The sequence below is a fragment of the Vigna umbellata genome, chromosome 10 (genome assembly GCF_029865625.1).
Source record: "Vigna umbellata cultivar VRB3 chromosome 10, Vumbellata_1.0, whole genome shotgun sequence".
NCBI lineage: Eukaryota > Viridiplantae > Streptophyta > Magnoliopsida > Fabales > Fabaceae > Vigna > Vigna umbellata.
The window spans coordinates 12,422,114-12,440,885 of NC_142174.1; the positions used below are offsets into that span (position 1 = coordinate 12,422,114).

Sequence of the window (18,772 nt, forward strand, 5' to 3'; positions counted from 1 at the left end):
GAAATAATCTTAATCTTATGTGGAACTTTCTGAGAAATTGCATTCTGTCCTTTCAAATATTAAAATAAATATAAATAGATTGGGAGTGTTGACCTTCAAATATATTTTTCTCATTCATCATCCAATTTGTGTTTGCGATCGATCCAAAACAATGGACGCCTTCACTTCCTTCTTCGATTCAAGAAACCGATGGAATTACGATACGCTCAAGAACTTCCGTCTCATCTCTCCCATCGTTCAAAATCACCTCAAGAAGGTTCCCTTCTAATTTCTACCTTTTTATGATTTTTTTTTTAATTTTTTCCTTCAATTAGCGAAGAAATGTGGAAGCCATGGATTTCATAAGTTTTCTCTCATAGTCTTTGTTATACCAATGTCTCTTCTTTTGCTTTTATCAATTTCTCTGATCTTAACTAGGGTTTGCAAAAATTAGGATTGTAGGATCTTCGGATGGTGGATGTTTTGGATTTCATCGTAAATTTTTCTTGATTGGTTTCTTAATTTGGTTTTGTGATTGATTGTTGTAGGTTTATTTTACTCTTTGTTTCGCCGTGGTTGCTGCTGCCGTTGGGGCCTACCTTCATGTTCTCCTGAACGTTGGGGGTTTTCTTACTACGGTGGCTTGTGTTGGAAGCAGCGTTTGGTTACTCTCTACATCTCCTTCGGAAGAGGTATCTGTCATTTTAAGCCGCTGTTGTTTTTTTTTCTTCTTTTTTTGTGATCGCTATTCACCCGCGTTTTTTCTTTTCTTGTGATGTGCAGAAGAAGAGGGTGACTTTGTTGATGGCCGCGTCACTGTTTCAAGGTGCCTCCATTGGACCCTTGATTGATTTGGCTATTCAAATAGAACCAAGGTATGTGCTATGTGGTGGTCAATGGATTGTGTGAGGATTCATGTGATACATTCAACGCTCCTGTTACCTTTGATTGGAATTAAATCATTGACTTTTTGTTGGGATAAACTTTTAACGACTTTGTAAGGGTGAAGAAAGTGAGAAAAAAAAAATGAATTTGACTTTTCTCGTATTGATATAAACTTATGAATAAGATAAAACCGGTTTATTGGAAAAGTTAAAATGAGAGTTTCTATAAAAGATTGAGTTTATAAGTTGTAGAAAAAGCTTAATTTTTTCTTTTTTTATCTTCTTTAATTATTTTTTTCTCCGGGATAGTACCTTCAATGATAGTTAGTCTTCGAGATGTTGAATGTTTTATAGTTCTGTGACATTATTCTTTTGTTTCTCCAGCCTTATCTTTAGTGCATTTGTGGCAACATCCTTGGCCTTTGCATGCTTCTCGGGAGCAGCTTTGGTTGCAAGACGTAGGGAGTACCTGTACCTTGGTGGCTTGCTTTCTTCTGGATTGTCCATCCTTCTCTGGTTGCACTTTGCTTCTTCCATTTTTGGAGGCTCAACAGCTCTCTTCAAGTTTGAGGTAAGTGATTGTCATTAATCCCATTTCTGTGAAAATAGCTTGGGGCATTCTGATTCTTGATTATACATATACTGAGAGAAATGCTGGCGATACTCTTTTTAAGACTCTCTTTCTGACATTCTCTCTAATATTGGTAATTTAGTGGAAATTACAAATTTTAGTAGGTTATAGTTTGCATTCAAGGATCCTGCCATTTGATTTAGAACTAAGAGGTCTCAAAATTTCTTATTGCTAATTAATATTAACCAATAACCAATAAAATTTTGGGAGTATTAACATCCCTTCTTATAGGTATTAAGTATTTGTTTTTTTTATCGTTTTAAGTCTCAATTTACACAGTTTATTTCATGTTGTTGCAGCTGTACTTTGGGCTTTTGTTGTTTGTGGGTTACATTATAGTTGACACCCAAGAAATAGTTGAGAGAGCACACTTGGGCGATCTGGACTATGTAAAGCATGCCTTGACCTTGTTTACCGATTTGGTTGCAGTTTTTGTAAGGATTCTTGTCATTATGGTGAGTTTGATTGTTAAAGCATCTTTTTTTTTTATGGATTCTCCTCTACCTTGCAAATTTGTATTGACGGGACTTTTACTATTATTTTTCAGATGAAAAATTCAGCTGAGAGGAACGAGAAAAAGAAGAAGAGGAGAGATTAATTTCTTACCAATCTGCTCGGTTTACACCTCTGTTCCCTTGGTCTTCAATACATAGGATACTTGACTATAAAGTGATTTAATCTTCACGAACTTTTTCCTACTTGTTTGCTTCTGAACTTTTTAACAAAGCATGTACTAAAATGAAAAAAGTAAGGTGGTCTTGGACAACCAGTTCAATTATTTTTTCTTTTTCTTTTTGTGTTAATATAAATAACTTGAGTACCTTTAAAAATTAAAAAAAAAATTATATATATTCAAGTAAGGTGGTCTTGGACAACCAGTTTCCCACCCAAAATAGGAATAATAACTAGTCAATTTAAAATGTATTTTGAATATTTATATAACCATTTGTAACTTTTAAGAATATGCATTAATCCTTGATAAATCATTATTAAATTACTTATTTGTTTAAGGTTAAGAATGGAATTGGATTAATATATTCATCAGTTATTGTAATTCTTACTATTTCTCTTTTTAATTCTGTGCGTATAGTGGAAGTTTAAGTAATTAATCAAACATGATATTTATGAGGGTCAATTGTACTATGTAAGTATGTGATACGTCGTGACAAAAAATAAATCTGTAAATTTAATGTTTAATTGTTTTGAAATATATATATATATATATATCAGGAACCATAGTAGGATTTTAGATTTCAGAGAGATAAAAAGAGAGAGAGAGTATAATATAGTTATTAAGATAAGAATTAATTACGAAAATTTTCCGAATTGGTTGTATTAAGAATCTAACACCGTATTTTAATTTCTTTAAAAGAGTTACCTCTCTTTGGCGAAATGCCTTGTCGCAACAGGCAGGAGAAGTTCTTTTGTCCAAAAGAAATCACTTAAAAATTGTGATTTATGAAAGTGAGTATAACACGGGATTTATAATGCTGTCTTGCAATGAGAAGTACCTTAATCTTATTTACAGCCAAGATCATGCTTTTTGTTTTATGATCCTAGAAAATTAAATTAAGACAGGATTTGTTAGTTACCTCAATTTTATCCATTTTCCTTTGTTTTTTTCACGCAAATATATTATGACTTGTTTGGAGCTCTTGACGATTTTATTTAATTGGAAATTAAATTATAAGGTAGCAAAAATGTTATATTCTATCGTTTCTTAAACTTTCATTAAGATTCCATCACGTGATCATGGTACAAGAATGCTGAATCTTCTTTCAAAAGAGTTTGATCCGCGGAATGATAATATTTAAAATGGTTTTGGTGTTTTTTTAGGCTACAAATTATTTTGTGAATTAAGGGCTTACTCCTTACTGCAAATCTGTCTGTGGTGGATGACATTCTTAGAAGTATTTCATAAAATATTTTAAAAGAAAAAAAAATAATGCATGGTGGAGAAGAACACAAACAAATTATGAAACCAGAATGATTATGCATGCCCCAGAAAATGTGTCTGACAGAGCTTTGTTGGAATTCAGTCATATGCTGTAAAGTTTCAGTACTACTTACGTGAATGAATTTTATTTTATACAAATTAAATATTTAAATAATTATAGAACACCTTATCTCTTGAAGCCTTTATATACTATACTATTTAGATATCTACTTTTCAAAGTTCCAGAACCTTCTACAGGGATGGGGCGGTGGCTAAAGTTTAAATTTTATGTTTAATGAAAGCAAAGACTTTTATTAACCCTAAAAGCATATCATCCAAAACAGTCAAATAAAAAAAAATATTATAACTCCTGAATGATATGTTATCATGTCATTTTACTTTATGCTCGACAAAAACCAAGCTCACGGTATGGGCTTCTCGATTTTCTCGTATTGCCCATTGATGTATTTTTTTTTTTTGGAACATTGCCAATTTTTATTTCTATCAATAATATTACAATGATTTCACTTTAATTATGCTTACCCTCTTAAGATTTTAAATTTAAGTATATATATATATATATATTATGAAAAATTTTCATTAAAAATAACCAATTAGATCTGTACAATAGAAACAAATATACATGAAGTCAATAAATATTTTTTAACTATAACTTAAACAAGACAAGACAAATCTTTTAGCCTTCATTTTGTTTTGATATTAAAATTTTAAAAAAAAAACAGTAAAAGCATTTGATGGATTTAGATTATAAGTTTTTCCTTTTAAACTAAGAATATTTTTTATCTAGTTAGTTTAAAATGCTTAGAGAAAGAATATGTGGTATGCAGTGTTTAGCTTTCAAATCATTTTATGCTTGAGTAAAAAACTTTTTTTTTTCTTGATTCGCAAATAAAGTAGGAATACCCAACTTTTATTCTATTATCAAACAAAAAATCTTCAACTATATTTATTTACAAAAAATACTTCGATTGAATTTCCAGTTTCAATTGAATAAAAAGCAAAAATAATAATAACAACAATGACGACTTCTTAAAATAAATTTAATTCGATTTCAATGTAAAAATTAATAAAGTCGTCCTAACTTATTTACAACAGAATGGTCAATTCAATGACAACTCGCCTGCTCTTTCTAAAAATCAGTGGTGATAATAAAAAGTGAATAGTCTCCCCATGTATTTTTTTTCGAAGGTAGGCCTAGTGACAAGTGTAACATAAAATTATAATATTTCAATAATGTGACAACCTTTGATCATTCGAATCATCGCGCAAAGTCACCAACATGCTCCCTCCCAAAAATATATGCAATGATGATAGGCTGTGGAAACAAGCATTACAAAAGAGTAATACGCACACAATGCTTAACACTACGTGAACCCAATGAACCATAGATCAAACTGCTACACCAATACATAACATTTTTTTTTATTTATATTCCATGATGTTATAGGTTTTTAAAAGGAAAATATGTGATATGAATTCTCTAATCTGAGAACATTTACATGGGTAGTTGCAAATCCTGATCAGAAGCCACCTTCTCCTTTTGCATCTTTGCACACTTCATTCCATTCCCTATATTAATACCTTATAATATATGTTACTATTATTAATACTCTTTTTGCGTGAAGGGCCTCTATCAATCTGACTCAATCTCACTCAAATGGGCCTAAAACTTCCACTTAATTTATAGGGTGGTTACATTTAACTTGTCGTTTCTAAATGGGAACTATTCCAACCACATTATTGGGTTATTTCACTTTAGCCAATGTGTTTTTCTTACATGGGATGATGAGTTGGAGGGTGAAAGATTCCGAACAAACTTAAGATCAGAAAGCGTGAAAAAGGAAAAGCGAATACAAGCATAAACATGTATTAGGACTTTAAACAAACAGTTGGTGCACGAAATCGTTTCGTGAGTAAATAGTTGAACTAAAGATACGAAGCTGATTCCTAAATAAAGTAACCCCAAAATATACCGTCTGGATAAGAAGCGTGTGAGTGGAAAACCGTATCACCAATTTAATTCTAAAACTAAATAACTAAAATAAATAATTGTTGTTAATTGTATATTTATATTGAGATTTATTAAGTTTAATCATTAATTAGGTGTTGTTTAAGTTTGTATTAATTCACCCTTCGTGTAAAAGGAGAGTCGTAGATGTTAATGTAGATTAGTTCTTTGTGTATATGGCTGGTCAAAAATAGATAACAAGAAGGTACAAAACTTGCAAGTTACGTTTTTTTTTTATTATTATTATTATTATTTTTTGTAGCTAATGAGTTAACATACAGAAGGAATGATCAAACTTCCTAGAGAAAAAAAATTCAAAAAAACATAAAATAGTACAATAATATTAATAACAAAACGTAAATTAATTTCTCCTCTGCTTAAAATATCCAACAAAGTCTCAAAGTAAATAATTTAATTATTAAATAAAATAAAAATGTTTATGATTTGAAAAATATATCTAAAATAAACCATGACAGTTTACACTTAAATTGTTTTTACCAATCTTAGTAAATTCCAGTTGTATTTGGGTATGTATGTATGTATGTAAATTTATGGGTATTTTTTTCCTCCATTATTTCTCTCAATCATTATCATTATTATGATTTTAGGGTTTCAGTGTTACTCATTTTCCTTCTTTCTTTCTCTTTGACTTCTAACCTAAAACTTTTATACTTCATCGCGGCGTGCGCTGCAGAGTCACCACCCCACTTAGCTTTCTCACCACACAAACCAAATTTTTATATATTTTTCTTTAAATAAATAAATATAACTATAATTTTTAATTCACTAAAATAAAAACAGCCATGTAAAGTGAGAAGATATTGAAGTTAGGTTGGAGCTGGAATGGAATATTAGTGAAAATGTTGGAGTTATCTTTTTGGCCATTTCAATTACAAAAATAAAAAATAAAATAAAATAAATGCGATCAGGTTTCTTTACCCATTTATATTTTATTACTTTACTTAATAATAATAAAACGACAACACACTTCTCAACTTTCTGCGTTTCGCCACATTAATACCATTCTTCTCATATGTTAATGTCATAGCTTCCCGGTCCCACCACGATTCTCTATTACTCGTACAAAAATCAATTAATTAAAAAATTAAAACAAAACACTTCTTTTCTAATACTAAATCAGATTTTTTTTACACTTTTCTTTCATAACTCTGATATTAGAGTGCGAAAACTGATTTTCTAAATAAATTATAACTTTTATTTCAATTCAAATGCTTTCAATTCAATGATAATTCACACAAGTAAAATATTATGGATGTAATACATTTTTTAATATTAATTGTGTTCATTCAATTTACTTATTTGGTAAGAAAAAAAAAATTGAAACTTCAGTAGTTGAGTGAGGTGGGTAACTTGTTATAAATTTATATATTTCATTTTATTAATAAAAAAATATCATAGACCATAATAATATTTAGGGTGAAAACATAAAAACTTACATCGAGTGAAAATTATTCTGAAAGAGAACGAGCATGTTATGATAATAATGAGTATAAAATATTGCAATTATTAAAATAAAAGTAAAAACATCTTTTAAGTATTGCATATTTAAAATGAAAATATTGCATAGTATTTTGGATAGGACAAAATTAGGATTTGAATTTTTTTTTAAGTTTAGTGTAAAAAAATAAGTTTATAAATATTAAAAGAAAAATCTTAGAATTGAAATTGAATGTTTGTTAAAGTGATTCATTAGGTTTGGAGAAAAACTCATAGTTGAATAAATAAAGAGTGTGTACTTTGTAAAAAATAAGATAAAAAAAAATGTGTGGTAGTTGTGATGTGATAATTTCTCTTGTAGGTTAGATATTAATGTTTATTAAAAATAAACAGATATACTAAATATGTACATTAAATAAATATATATATTAATTATATTTTAACTAGTTAAAGTCAATGTTTACATTAATTTTATATTTGATTGGTGAAAGTATACATTCCTTTACAATTTTATAAAAATAATATTAATTGTTTGTAATTTTAATATTGGAAATGTAGTTGGCATTTGTAAAACAATTATCTGGAAAAGAAACTGTTTTTATAAGTTTGAAAACCGTGACTTGCTAATTTTAATAAACTTTTCCCATTCAACTCCATACAATGTTGCTTCTCGTATAAAAATAGTTATTCTTTTAGAACGTAATTAACTGTTTTAAAACTATTATTTAAAAAAATGTTCAAATTATAATCTATTATTTTATTTAATCGTTAAAATAATTTGACTTTAACTATTATACCTTAAAACACCTTTTTTTTTGAGATTTGGAAACACACGGAAGAACACGTTTGGCTGTGACACATAGTTAAGAGTTTCAGTGGGACCCACCTTGGTTATCAACCCACTCATGTTCTTACACTTATATTCTGTTTTATTAAAACATATCTCATACAATATAATAATACAATATATTAATACAGCTTTTTATAACACTTTAAAAAAATACATATCATTTCTTTTATTAAGTTTAGAATACGCATAAATAAATAACGAACCAATAAAATAAAATAATATATATATATATATATATATATATATATATATATATATATAGAGTTTGTTAATTTATATAATTTTTAGTAAATTATGCATAATATAAATGATTTTACCAACAAAAAATTATGTTTTGTAGAGACGGTTTTCGGGTAAGTATAAAAGTAGTGCAAAAAGTGAATTGAAATCATGTTAAAACAAAATGACTTTCAATATAACTTTTTCAAATTTAAAGTTGTGCGCTAATGAAGGGATAATTGAATTAAAGTTGTAAGAAACGATAATGACTTTCAAATTTTATTTGAAATTAGATTGCAAATACGAGTTTAGTGAAAATGTGAAAGAGGAAAAGTTGTGCATTCCAATTTGTATATCTAATTAGAAATTATGAGAATTAATTCGATTCGAATATGAAAAAGAAAATTCGTGTTTGGCATTAACGTGTTTTAATTTGATTTTGTGAATACGAATTCATGCAGTGTGGCGAGGAATTCTAATACATTGAAGCGTGCCTGAGACTAATGAATTTTAATTTGGATTTTATTCTATTTTTTAACAAAGAAAACATGTAAATTAGTTAAATTTATATTTATATAAATTGGTTAAATTTTGTAATTTTATATTTGCATTATAATCAAGGATATTTCACCTTATTGAGAAATTTTGTAATTAATTCGAGATTTAAAAAAAAATAGCAGGATTTTTTAATAAAAAGAGAAAATCGTTTGAAGTGTAAAATGTATTTGTTTTAATGTTGAGTTTTGATCTATCCTAATCCATTTTAGTTGTGATTGGTAGAAAAAGGAAAATAGTAATTTTATAATTTTGATGTGAAAAAAAAAGTAAAATGAAAAAATAGTAATAGGTGTAAATTGTCAGAATAATTTTTTATTACATATTAAAATAAGTACATTTATCTATGATAATCAGTGTTATACGGTGATCTTCTTGGTTTTGATATTTTTAACACTTTTGTTAGAAAGAAAAAAAAACATAAAAAATAATTTACTCATTTATTGAAATTAATGGAAGACATTACTACTTTATATTGGAGTTAATTGTTTTTTCTTTTGTCTTCTATTTAAATTTTTAATTTTATTATTTTTATAATATTATTTTACTCAAATTGTAAATTATATATCAAATATAACAAAGTGATATTACATATTATTTATTTAAACTAGCCAAAACATATTCCTTCTCGCCCTTGTATGTCTGCATTAATGTAATTTAAAAATATGTATGAAAACAAGGATTTAAAAAATAAAAAATGTATATTTATTTTATTTTAAATGGGAAAGTTCGATAATTATATTTGGTGGATTTTTTTAAATATATGTCACTAGATAATAACATTTTTAAATAAAAATATGATACTAAAATGATTATATCTCTTTTATATAATAACTAACGAAAAAACTGTGTTGATTTTTTTTTTCATGATAACAAATAATAAAATTACTATAATTATAATTATAAAAGAAAGTTTAAATAATTTCTAAATTATAGATCATTTTTACTTTTTTTTAGGTAATTTTTATTATTATAAATAGGCAGTTTAAATTAATAATTAAATTTTAGAAAAAAAAATGATAAAATCGAAAAACTGTTAAATTAAAAAAATCACTTAAAATCTAAACCCATATTTGGTAAACATAAAATTATTATCTACTATTATTTATTGTTTACCATAAATCAGTACTATATATATATATATATATATATATATATATATATATATATATATATATATATATATACACACATATATACTATAAAATTATTATGATATTACATAGATAATTATATACATTTAATTGATTGATTATATAAAAAAATATATACATTTTGGAAATTTTAATTAAACATTTTTTATTTTCATTTATTGTAAAATTTTTTATATATAAACATTTATTGTAAAATTATTAGGACTTTTGTGCTGTCTTTCTGATATGTTTACATTGATATATTAAGTTTGAAGACAGAATTAAAAAAATCAATCAAAACCTATAAAAGAAATTGATGTAGTTATTTTCCTTCATTTCCTTTTTCTTAAGCATAAACAAAATACTAATCCCAATGTTAAACTAAAATTACTTAAGTTAATGCTTGTATTTGACTATGTGATTTGGAATTCAGCAGTAACCCCCCATGGCTAATCCATCGATGATAATTAGGTTTCTGACCACACATGACATAGTCACAGATTTATTGTTCTGTTTTTAAAAAACAAAAACACAATTTTAAAACCTTATCAACATCATGTCATCACACACGAGACAATATAAAATTAAGAATTGGTATTCGCATCTTAAACAAAAAACCATTGCATTTCGTAGCAGCAGGAACAAAATTTCGGAAAGGCCAAAAACATCTCCTTGTTTCTTTCTCCCTTTTCAGTGGGTTTTTTTTTTTTTTTTTTTTTTGTAAAATCTCTTCTACTCGATGCACAAAAAATTCAAGAACTGATGGCAAAGATAGAATACTTTTAAATTTTATTATTATTTGTGAGAATTTAAAAAATGGATGATTAGCAAAGAAGAAAAGTCGATAGTCAACAGGATCTGTGCAATGATATTCCCCTACCCCTTCTGTTCCCTTTATAATAAGATGAGCTCATTATTTTTAATATTACAAAAAGCAAAATTGAAGTGTTTCAAATAAAATCAACAAAAGAGAAAAATAAAAGGAGAAAAAAAAGCATAAAAAGTTGAAACATTTACTTCTTATACAATACAAGAGGTCATATACAGAGACCTTCACTTCTCTCTTTCTCTCTCAACATTCAACCTTCTTTTCTTTCCCCTTTTCACAACCATTTCTGAGATTCCTTCTCTAGTTTTCTCTTATTGTACAATTCCCACTTACATCAATCCTTTCGGTTGTTGCTAGATTGCTTATGTGAAATTTCTTTAAAGGACTGTAAAAAGACAACCTTTCTGGGTTTATTGGTTCCTGCTTTAAATTTTCTTTCTGGGAACTATCATTTCTGGGTTTGCCTATAAAAGAAAGCATTTATACATAACTATTGTATTTTTTCAGAAAAAAAAACATTTTTTTTTATTGATTTTGTTGTTAAAGATTTTTTTTCTCTCATTTTCCTGCAATTATTTCGTCATATCCTTTAATAAATCTGCGGGAAAGATTGATACATGGGTAAACAAGGTCCTTGCTATCACTGTGGAGTTACAAGTGAGTTCTTGTTTTTTCAATATATAATATTTTCTTTTAAGCTACTTACTGTTTTTTTTCTTTGCAAAGAGTTTATGTATTTGTGAATTGAAATGTGTTGAGGAAAGGGATTATGTTTAATACAAACTATTAAAAAATTATGCGTGCTGTGTGATAGTCTGGATGTATATGAATTAGAAAGAATACAACTGTGCTGTTCTCCATAGTATTTGTAATTGAAAGTTGTGAAAAATCATGTTTGTTTCCTGTTTCTATGTGTTTTTGTATTCTTTTGTTGCTATTTGTTCCCCTATCTATATTCCAAATCCAAGACCATGTAAATGTTGCGAAATTAAGCCTGGAGTGCATTGAATGTGGGTCTCCTTAATTGGAACAACACTCACTGCATTTAAGGTCTTTATCAAAGAGTCAACCCACAGTTCGTGTCTTGCTGTTTGGATGGCAATAAGATAAGGGAATCGTGCGTTTGTAAAATGCCAGAAGTTAATTCATTCATGTATTTGGAAAGACTTTTACAAAATTGTTTTCATTTGCTCTTCAAAGCAGTTTTTCACCGTGCCAGAGGATATTGGAAACATTGCATTCATCTCATCCTTCAGACATGATTTGCTACTCCCTTGCTCTCTGTCTGATGAATAATCGTTACTTGTACCTCTTCATTATTTTCTTTTGAATTATTTTTTAATTGAAACTATTAATTTTGTTTGCAACACTTATTGGTATGACTTGAAGATTTTCATTGCTTTGCTTATAATTCCAATGCACTTTTCAAAATTTTGAAGTTTTTACTACTGGTTTTGTGCTCAGTTTTCTAGCACTGTGTCTTGCACTAACTAAGTACTATGTTTTCAGTCCTTAAAAGAAGGCAATGCGCCATTCAACTTTGTTATATGTATGAGACTTCGCAGTTACTGTCAGCATTTTCAGTTAAATTGCAATAGTTGTTCTCACTATCAGCCTACAAGTGTATTTTTCAGCTAAACTGCAATCATGGACTTCACCATAGTTCTTGAGGTTTTTGAAATCAATGTTGATTTTCCTGCAAAAGGGTATTGACATGTATTACTCTCAGAAATTTAAAACCAGTCGGCTATTAAAAGGAAAATAGTCAACATTTTTTCATTTGATTGATGTTGTTTGTGGTGACAACATAGTTGGAATGACAAACAAAATAGTGATGCCTTAGCACTCTCGTTTCTGTTTGCTTAACTAAAAATCGACAGATGATGATATCTGCACCTTGAAGCTTTTGTTGAATTCAGCTTTCTAGTATATGAAAGATACTAACCAATGTAAAATATTTTAATCCAAGAGGTTTAAGCTATTTCTCAATATCTAACCTGACTTGTATTTTTTGTAATATGAATCATGAATTGGATCGTCAGGAAAATATGATATGTGGTTGTTAGTAGTGTATCCAATCTGAGTTACATCTCTAATTTTGATTACAAGGGCTCTAAATTTTTGTAGGTTTCTGACAATTGAGCATTGCAACAGGCACACCACTCTGGCGCAATGGACCACCCGAGAAGCCGGTACTATGCAATGCATGTGGGTCTCGGTGGAGGACCAAGGGAACTCTTGCAAATTATACCCCTTTACATGCTCGAACAGAAACTGATGCTTGTGGGGATCAAAGGGTTTCCAGGATAAAGAGCATATCAAATAAGAAGAGAGAAATGACATTGCTCAAGCCAAATAATGACCATGATAATGAACTATCTGGAGAGTTTGCACCTGATTACAACCAGGGATGTCAAATCTTTGCAGATGAAGATGCAAGCAACCGATCAAGTTCCGGATCAGCTATTTCTAACTCAGAGAGCTGTGCACAATATGGTGCCATGGATGCTTGTGATCTGACAGGTTGGATTAAGATCTCCATAACTGATTACAGCAGAATTGAGCATTCAACGTTTTGAATAAGTATTGGTTTTATTGCCTGTAAGGATTTATATTAGTACAATCAAGTAGTGTACAATGGAGTGTGGAAAAATGAATAAAGAATTAGATTTTGGAAATGGTTTAGTAATTGTTGATTTTTCCTGGAAGAAAAACAATTGAACTTTGCTGGCAAACCAGAAGCTCTAATTATAACATTTGTAATGACAAGTCCTATATTTAAACAGGGCTTATCTTTTTTTCTTTTTGTTTGGTGTATATCAATATGTAACGCTTTTTCTCGTAATAATAGAATGCGAGCTCTCACATATATGCTTCATCTGTCTAGTTCATTATTAATTGACTTCAAACAAGAATTTGTACTTGTGTTATCATGCAAAGCATATGATCTCCGCTTTTTTCTTTTATGAATACGGGTAACTATAATGTAGATATTTTGGTTGATTTAGGTCCTGTTCAGTCAGTGGTTTGGGATGCCATGGTGCCTTCAAAAAAGAGGACATGCGTTGGCCGGCCAAAGGCTTCTTCTGTTGAGAAGCTAACAAAAGATTTATGTACCATTCTTCATGAACAACAGTCTTATTTCTCTGCATCTTCTCAAGAAGATCTTCTTTTTGAAAGTGAAACACCAATGGTCTCTGTTGAGATAGGACATGGAAGCATTCTCATCAGGCATCCTAGCTATATAGTCCGTGATGAAGAGTCCGAGGCTAGTTCTCTTTCAGTTGATAATAAACAATGCCCAACGAGTGAGGCATATTCTTATGTTGGTCCCATTATGATGCATAATGATTCTAGTTACTTGAAGCCATCATCTCTAGAAGTTGAAAAGATCAGGAACTATACTGACCAAGGATGGCAGCCGGAACAACATAAAAGGCACGCTTTCTCAAACTAGTTTTTGGCATACTTTGCAGACAGCTATGATTGTTTATCATTAATTAATGTGACAAAAAAATCTGTTCTAGTGTTACACTAAGCAGCACATTTTGTTTGTTGCTGTCAAACAAAGTCTTTTGTTTCTGTATGCACGTTATGAATTTTCCTTGCGCATGGCATGAACTTGTAGAAATTGTTTTGAAAAGAGACAAACATACTCTGTCAACATTAATGTTCCTGTTTTTTAAATTTCAGTGATAAGTCTCAACTTGAAAGAGTACAGATCCTTGGCAATCATGAATCACCCCTGTGCTCTATAGATTTAAATGTGAGTTACATAGCCCTTCCCATTGTATTTTGGCTTAAATTGATAAAAAAAATTGCTCATATTTATGTTTGTGTTAACCAATTGGACATGATTTTACATCAGTGGTAGTGCTTCAAATTTTAGCACTATATTTTAATAGTTTTCTTAGATTCCTCATTCATATAACTACACAGTAATCAGGCAGGATAGCACTTCGATTCAAGATTTTTTAGAATGCTCAATATTTCCTCAAAATATTACTTTTTAGTCTAGTGTTTTCTCCTTGTTCAGTATAAATAATGTTATCGGGTAAGGCAGTAGGGCCTTAAATATGTATAATTGTTGAGTACTTAATGTAACCGCTGTTATGTCTTGTTAGGATATAGTAAACTATGAAGAGTTTTTGAGAATCTTGACAAATGAAGAGCAACAACAGTTACTGAAGTTACTTCCTGGGGTTGATACTGCTAAACTTCCTGATAGGTTGGAGGTCTACTCTTTCATTTGCTGTTCATGTTCTTCTTGTAATCGATATAAAAGCTCGCAAATTCCTGTGTTATTTTTATGTAATAGTTTTAAATCTGAATATAATCGCCACCATTGCTTTGATTTCCATCTGAATGTTGTAGCCATTCTGGAATATTTCTGTTTTTCTTAAAGGATATATTATAATTGAAAATGTTCAGACTGAGACAATCAATGTTGACAACTTGTGTGTTGTGTGTGCAGCCTTAAAGTCATGTTCAATAGTTCTCAATTCAAGGAGAACATAACTTGTTTTCAGCAGCTTCTTGCGGAAGGGGTTTTTGATATCTCTTTGTTGGGGGCAAAACCTGAAGATTGCAAGACTTTGAAAAGACTTGCAATATCCAATCTGTCGAAGTCAAAATGGGTTGAACACTATAATTTTCTCAAGGTTTGTACTATGTACTAGTTTTTTATGTCACAAATAGCATCTTGTTTGAGTATGTTGATACCTAAAAGATGTTACTTCTTTCTACGGATGCAGAAATGTAAAAACAAAGGTGGAAAATTTGATTCTTTTGGATCTGCTGTTACAGCAACAACTAATGCTGCAAACAAGAGAACGCGTGACAGCAGAAATCAAAACTTCCCAGGTTAGCTGAAAATCTCGTATATCTAAAATTAGGATACAAACAAAGTCTCACATTGGATAAAATCAAGAGATGAACATGAGTTTATATACACATAAGATATCTTCCTTGATAAGAGGTCTTTTGGAGTAGTACCAAAAACAAATCCGTGAGAACTTTAAATAGAGATTGGACAATATCTTATTATTGTGACAATATATGTGTATTGAACCTCCCTATAGCTAAGACCAATAAAAAAACTTTTCGATTATTTTCTCCCTATTGTAGACAACTTTTACATTGCATTTAGAAAATTGTTACTGGTATTAACTGGTTAAACACACTTAGTTATGATTCCTAAAACTGATCTTGCAAATTTCAGAATTGAATACAGAAATGAGGAGCCCAAAAAGAATGATCACAAAGGTTAGCTGTGAGGTGAAAGAGGGTGTAGAAGATGGTGCTTGCTATAGTCCAAAAAGCCTATTTGCTTTGCCTACTGATGCTAGTTCACTCATGCTTGGTTCTTTGAACTTTGTGGAGGAGATCAGTGAGCAGGATCTGCTGCTAGAGGTGCCATCTAACACTTCTTTTCCTCAGGCAGAGCTCTTGCACCCAAGTGCTAGTAGCAGCTCAGTCTACTCACATCTTATTCATCATTAAGCACACACACTCTTTACCAGTTCATTTGGATGCTTAATTATGGACCATGTTTTACATCTTAAACACATGATGGTTGTGCTTTTGTTTACTTGCAAGTTGCAACCTTCCTTAGCTTGGATTGCCAACTATGAAAGTTGGGTGGCTTTTTCACTTCTTTTTTTTTGTTGTTGTATAGGTTGGTATAAGGTTGTAACATAGCATGACATGAAGAGGGATTATGTAATAATATCCAGAGCTTTTGTGAATAATTTTTCCACTTTTTTTAATTTTTTACTCAAAAATAAAATGAGAAGACATCATTATAGGAGGTGTGTGGAGGAACTGGACAATCATAGATCTAAAGTTAAGTTTCAGAGTGTCTGACACCCCATACCCGACATTCTAAAGGTGCATTTGATTTGATTCATTCCTTTGTCGAATGCTTAATTGAGATGTAACATGAGATGAAATTTTATGGGTCCAGAGAGAAGTTTTTGTTAGTGCTACTATGTCGGGTCAGTTCACGTTATTAACGTTGTTTTCTAAAAAATAGTGATAAATTGTAGTTTTTTAGGGACATATACTCTGCTACATAAATTAAATAATTGGCAAAATAGGATTAAATTTATTTGTTCACTTAGTTCAGCAATTAATATAATTTAAAATTATATCTTTTCAAAACTTAATTAAGAAACGAAGAGGAGGCTTGGATGATAGTTTAATAAGAGAAGAATTTGAGTTTTGATTGGTTTTAAGAATAGTTTATAACGTAATATAATTTTTAGCCGTTATTTTACACATTTTATTTTATTAAATTTATAAAATGCACTCTCTAATCACCTTGTCTGCAAAATTTTCTCAATATAAGAAGCGATTTGTTGTAATTATTCAGCTTCGGGATCAGAAATAACTCGTAATTTTCAGGAGAATAAAAGAATATGACTCCTCTAAAATGGAGTGATAAACTTTAGAAGATAATAGTGAAAACATATGGGTGATTAATTTATTTTTATATAATATAATTATAATTTTATTGGAGACAGTTTTATTTATTTTGTAAATAATATTTTAATTATGTTTCAATGTTCACAAAATCTAATTCTGTTTACACACCTTTGTAATTACTTTATATACTAGGAATTCTGTTTAATATCTTTTTTAATTCAAAAATTATTCACCAAATCTCCTTGATTCACACTACTTTCCTTCATTAATAAGAATATTCTTTATGTGCACCTACTAGCTCTCAATAAGAAAAAATATTTTTATCACTATACACTCATATTTTTGTCAATCTTTTTCTCAAAACTGCTTAGTTTGATAGTTCAAAAACACGTATTATCTTATTTCCACTTCACCCACTCAATCACATGTATGTATATATTTATCCATCGAGGAAGAAACATGATCTTATACACAATCAGATTAATCCTCTTGAGAATGTGATATGGTCCAATAGATCTTACAAAATCTCTTAAGTGAAATAAAATTTAAAAAATATTACTAAACTCTTTTGTTTCTTAGAAAATGTTAAAATAAATTAAAATTTTAAAATAATTACTAAACTTTTTTTCCTTAATTTTTTAAATAAAATAAATCTTTTATCATAATCCTTTTAAAATATTTTATTTTAAATTAAAAAATTAAAAAACTATTTTATTTTTTATTTAAATATATATTTAACAACATTTATTTATTTTCTTAATTATTATAACATGTAGGTCTCATATTAAACACCTAACAAATTAAGTTAAATCTCAGACAAATAATTAAATTTAAATTCACCTTTCAATAATGATCAAACATTGACATTACAAATTATACAATAGAAAAATTATTTTAAATATGAAACACCATGTTAAAATCATCACTACATTAAAATTAATTTTTTTAAAACAATAAAATTACTTTTTTAAATCCCTAAAGAAAATAAAAAATTTGAATAAGAATTTTAAAGGAAAATGTAAAGTATATTTTTAATTAAAAAATATTTATTATACTTTTCATTCCTAAAATTCTTTAAACATTGTTACAAAGAGTGAAGTAAAATTGTTTAAATAGCTTTTTTAAATAAACTTATTAAAGATGAAAAATAAAAGCATTAAAAAAATGAAAAGGGATACCACGTATAACTTTGCTTTTTTTATCATTATCACATTGTTCTATAACTTTCAATTTAATGATGATTTTTTTAAAACATCCCATGAAAACTTATTAACATATAAATTATATATAATTATATATATATATATATATATATATATATATATATATATATATATATATATATATATTATATTTGCTAACGCACGTATGTCTGTTTTGCGGTTAACAATGTGTACCGAGATTTAGTAGACAAAAATACCCTTATATATCGGATTCTAAGTTTTAAGCTTAATGCTATTTTAATAATTTCATTCTCAAAACTAAAAAAAAAACAAGAAACTCTCAAACTTTTACTCACCTCCCTCATTCCTCTGGGCCCCTCCTTTTTCATCTCTCTCAATCACTGTAGCCCTAAGTGAAAAAGTCAGAAACATTCGTCGTTAAACAATTTGTTTTTGTAAAGAGTTGAGTCATTGACATATTCGCCTTCAAAAGTTCATTCAAGATCTCTTCAATTTCATCATCTTCACTAACCTCTCTAATTTCATCATCTGCATATCTCTAAAAAAAACTCTCTAGGCCAATTACCAATTCTTTCATATGTCATTATTATGCTTGTGAAAATTAGATAAGACAAAAATTATAAAATGAAAACTCATTATAAAATCATTTATTTGAGAAA

At 28.8% G+C, this 18,772-nt stretch overlaps 2 protein-coding genes across 3 annotated transcripts; both read left to right on the forward strand.

Moving 5' to 3' along the window:
* The first annotated feature begins 32 nt into the window (after window positions 1-32).
* On the forward strand, window positions 33-2,272 carry LOC148191922 (bax inhibitor 1-like). Its single transcript, XM_088100720.1, has 6 exons — window positions 33-256; window positions 528-671; window positions 763-854; window positions 1,248-1,434; window positions 1,794-1,949; window positions 2,042-2,272. The coding sequence occupies exons 1-6, from the start codon at window positions 152-154 to the stop codon at window positions 2,090-2,092; spliced, it is 735 nt and encodes a 244-aa protein (XP_087956846.1). The 5' UTR covers window positions 33-151; the 3' UTR covers window positions 2,093-2,272.
* Window positions 2,273-10,699: 8,427 nt separating this feature from the next.
* LOC124837336 (GATA transcription factor 26-like) lies at window positions 10,700-16,253 on the forward strand. 2 transcript variants are annotated; one of them, XM_088100716.1, is made up of 8 exons: window positions 10,700-11,160; window positions 12,631-13,026; window positions 13,512-13,941; window positions 14,197-14,269; window positions 14,628-14,731; window positions 14,978-15,164; window positions 15,258-15,366; window positions 15,725-16,253. In XM_088100716.1, the coding sequence occupies exons 2-8, from the start codon at window positions 12,840-12,842 to the stop codon at window positions 16,003-16,005; spliced, it is 1,371 nt and encodes a 456-aa protein (XP_087956842.1). In that variant the 5' UTR covers window positions 10,700-11,160; window positions 12,631-12,839; the 3' UTR covers window positions 16,006-16,253. The 2 variants fall into 2 exon arrangements, with proteins under 2 accessions (XP_087956842.1, XP_047168623.2); XM_047312667.2 differs by having other exon boundaries at window positions 12,658-13,026.
* Window positions 16,254-18,772: the final 2,519 nt, after the last annotated feature.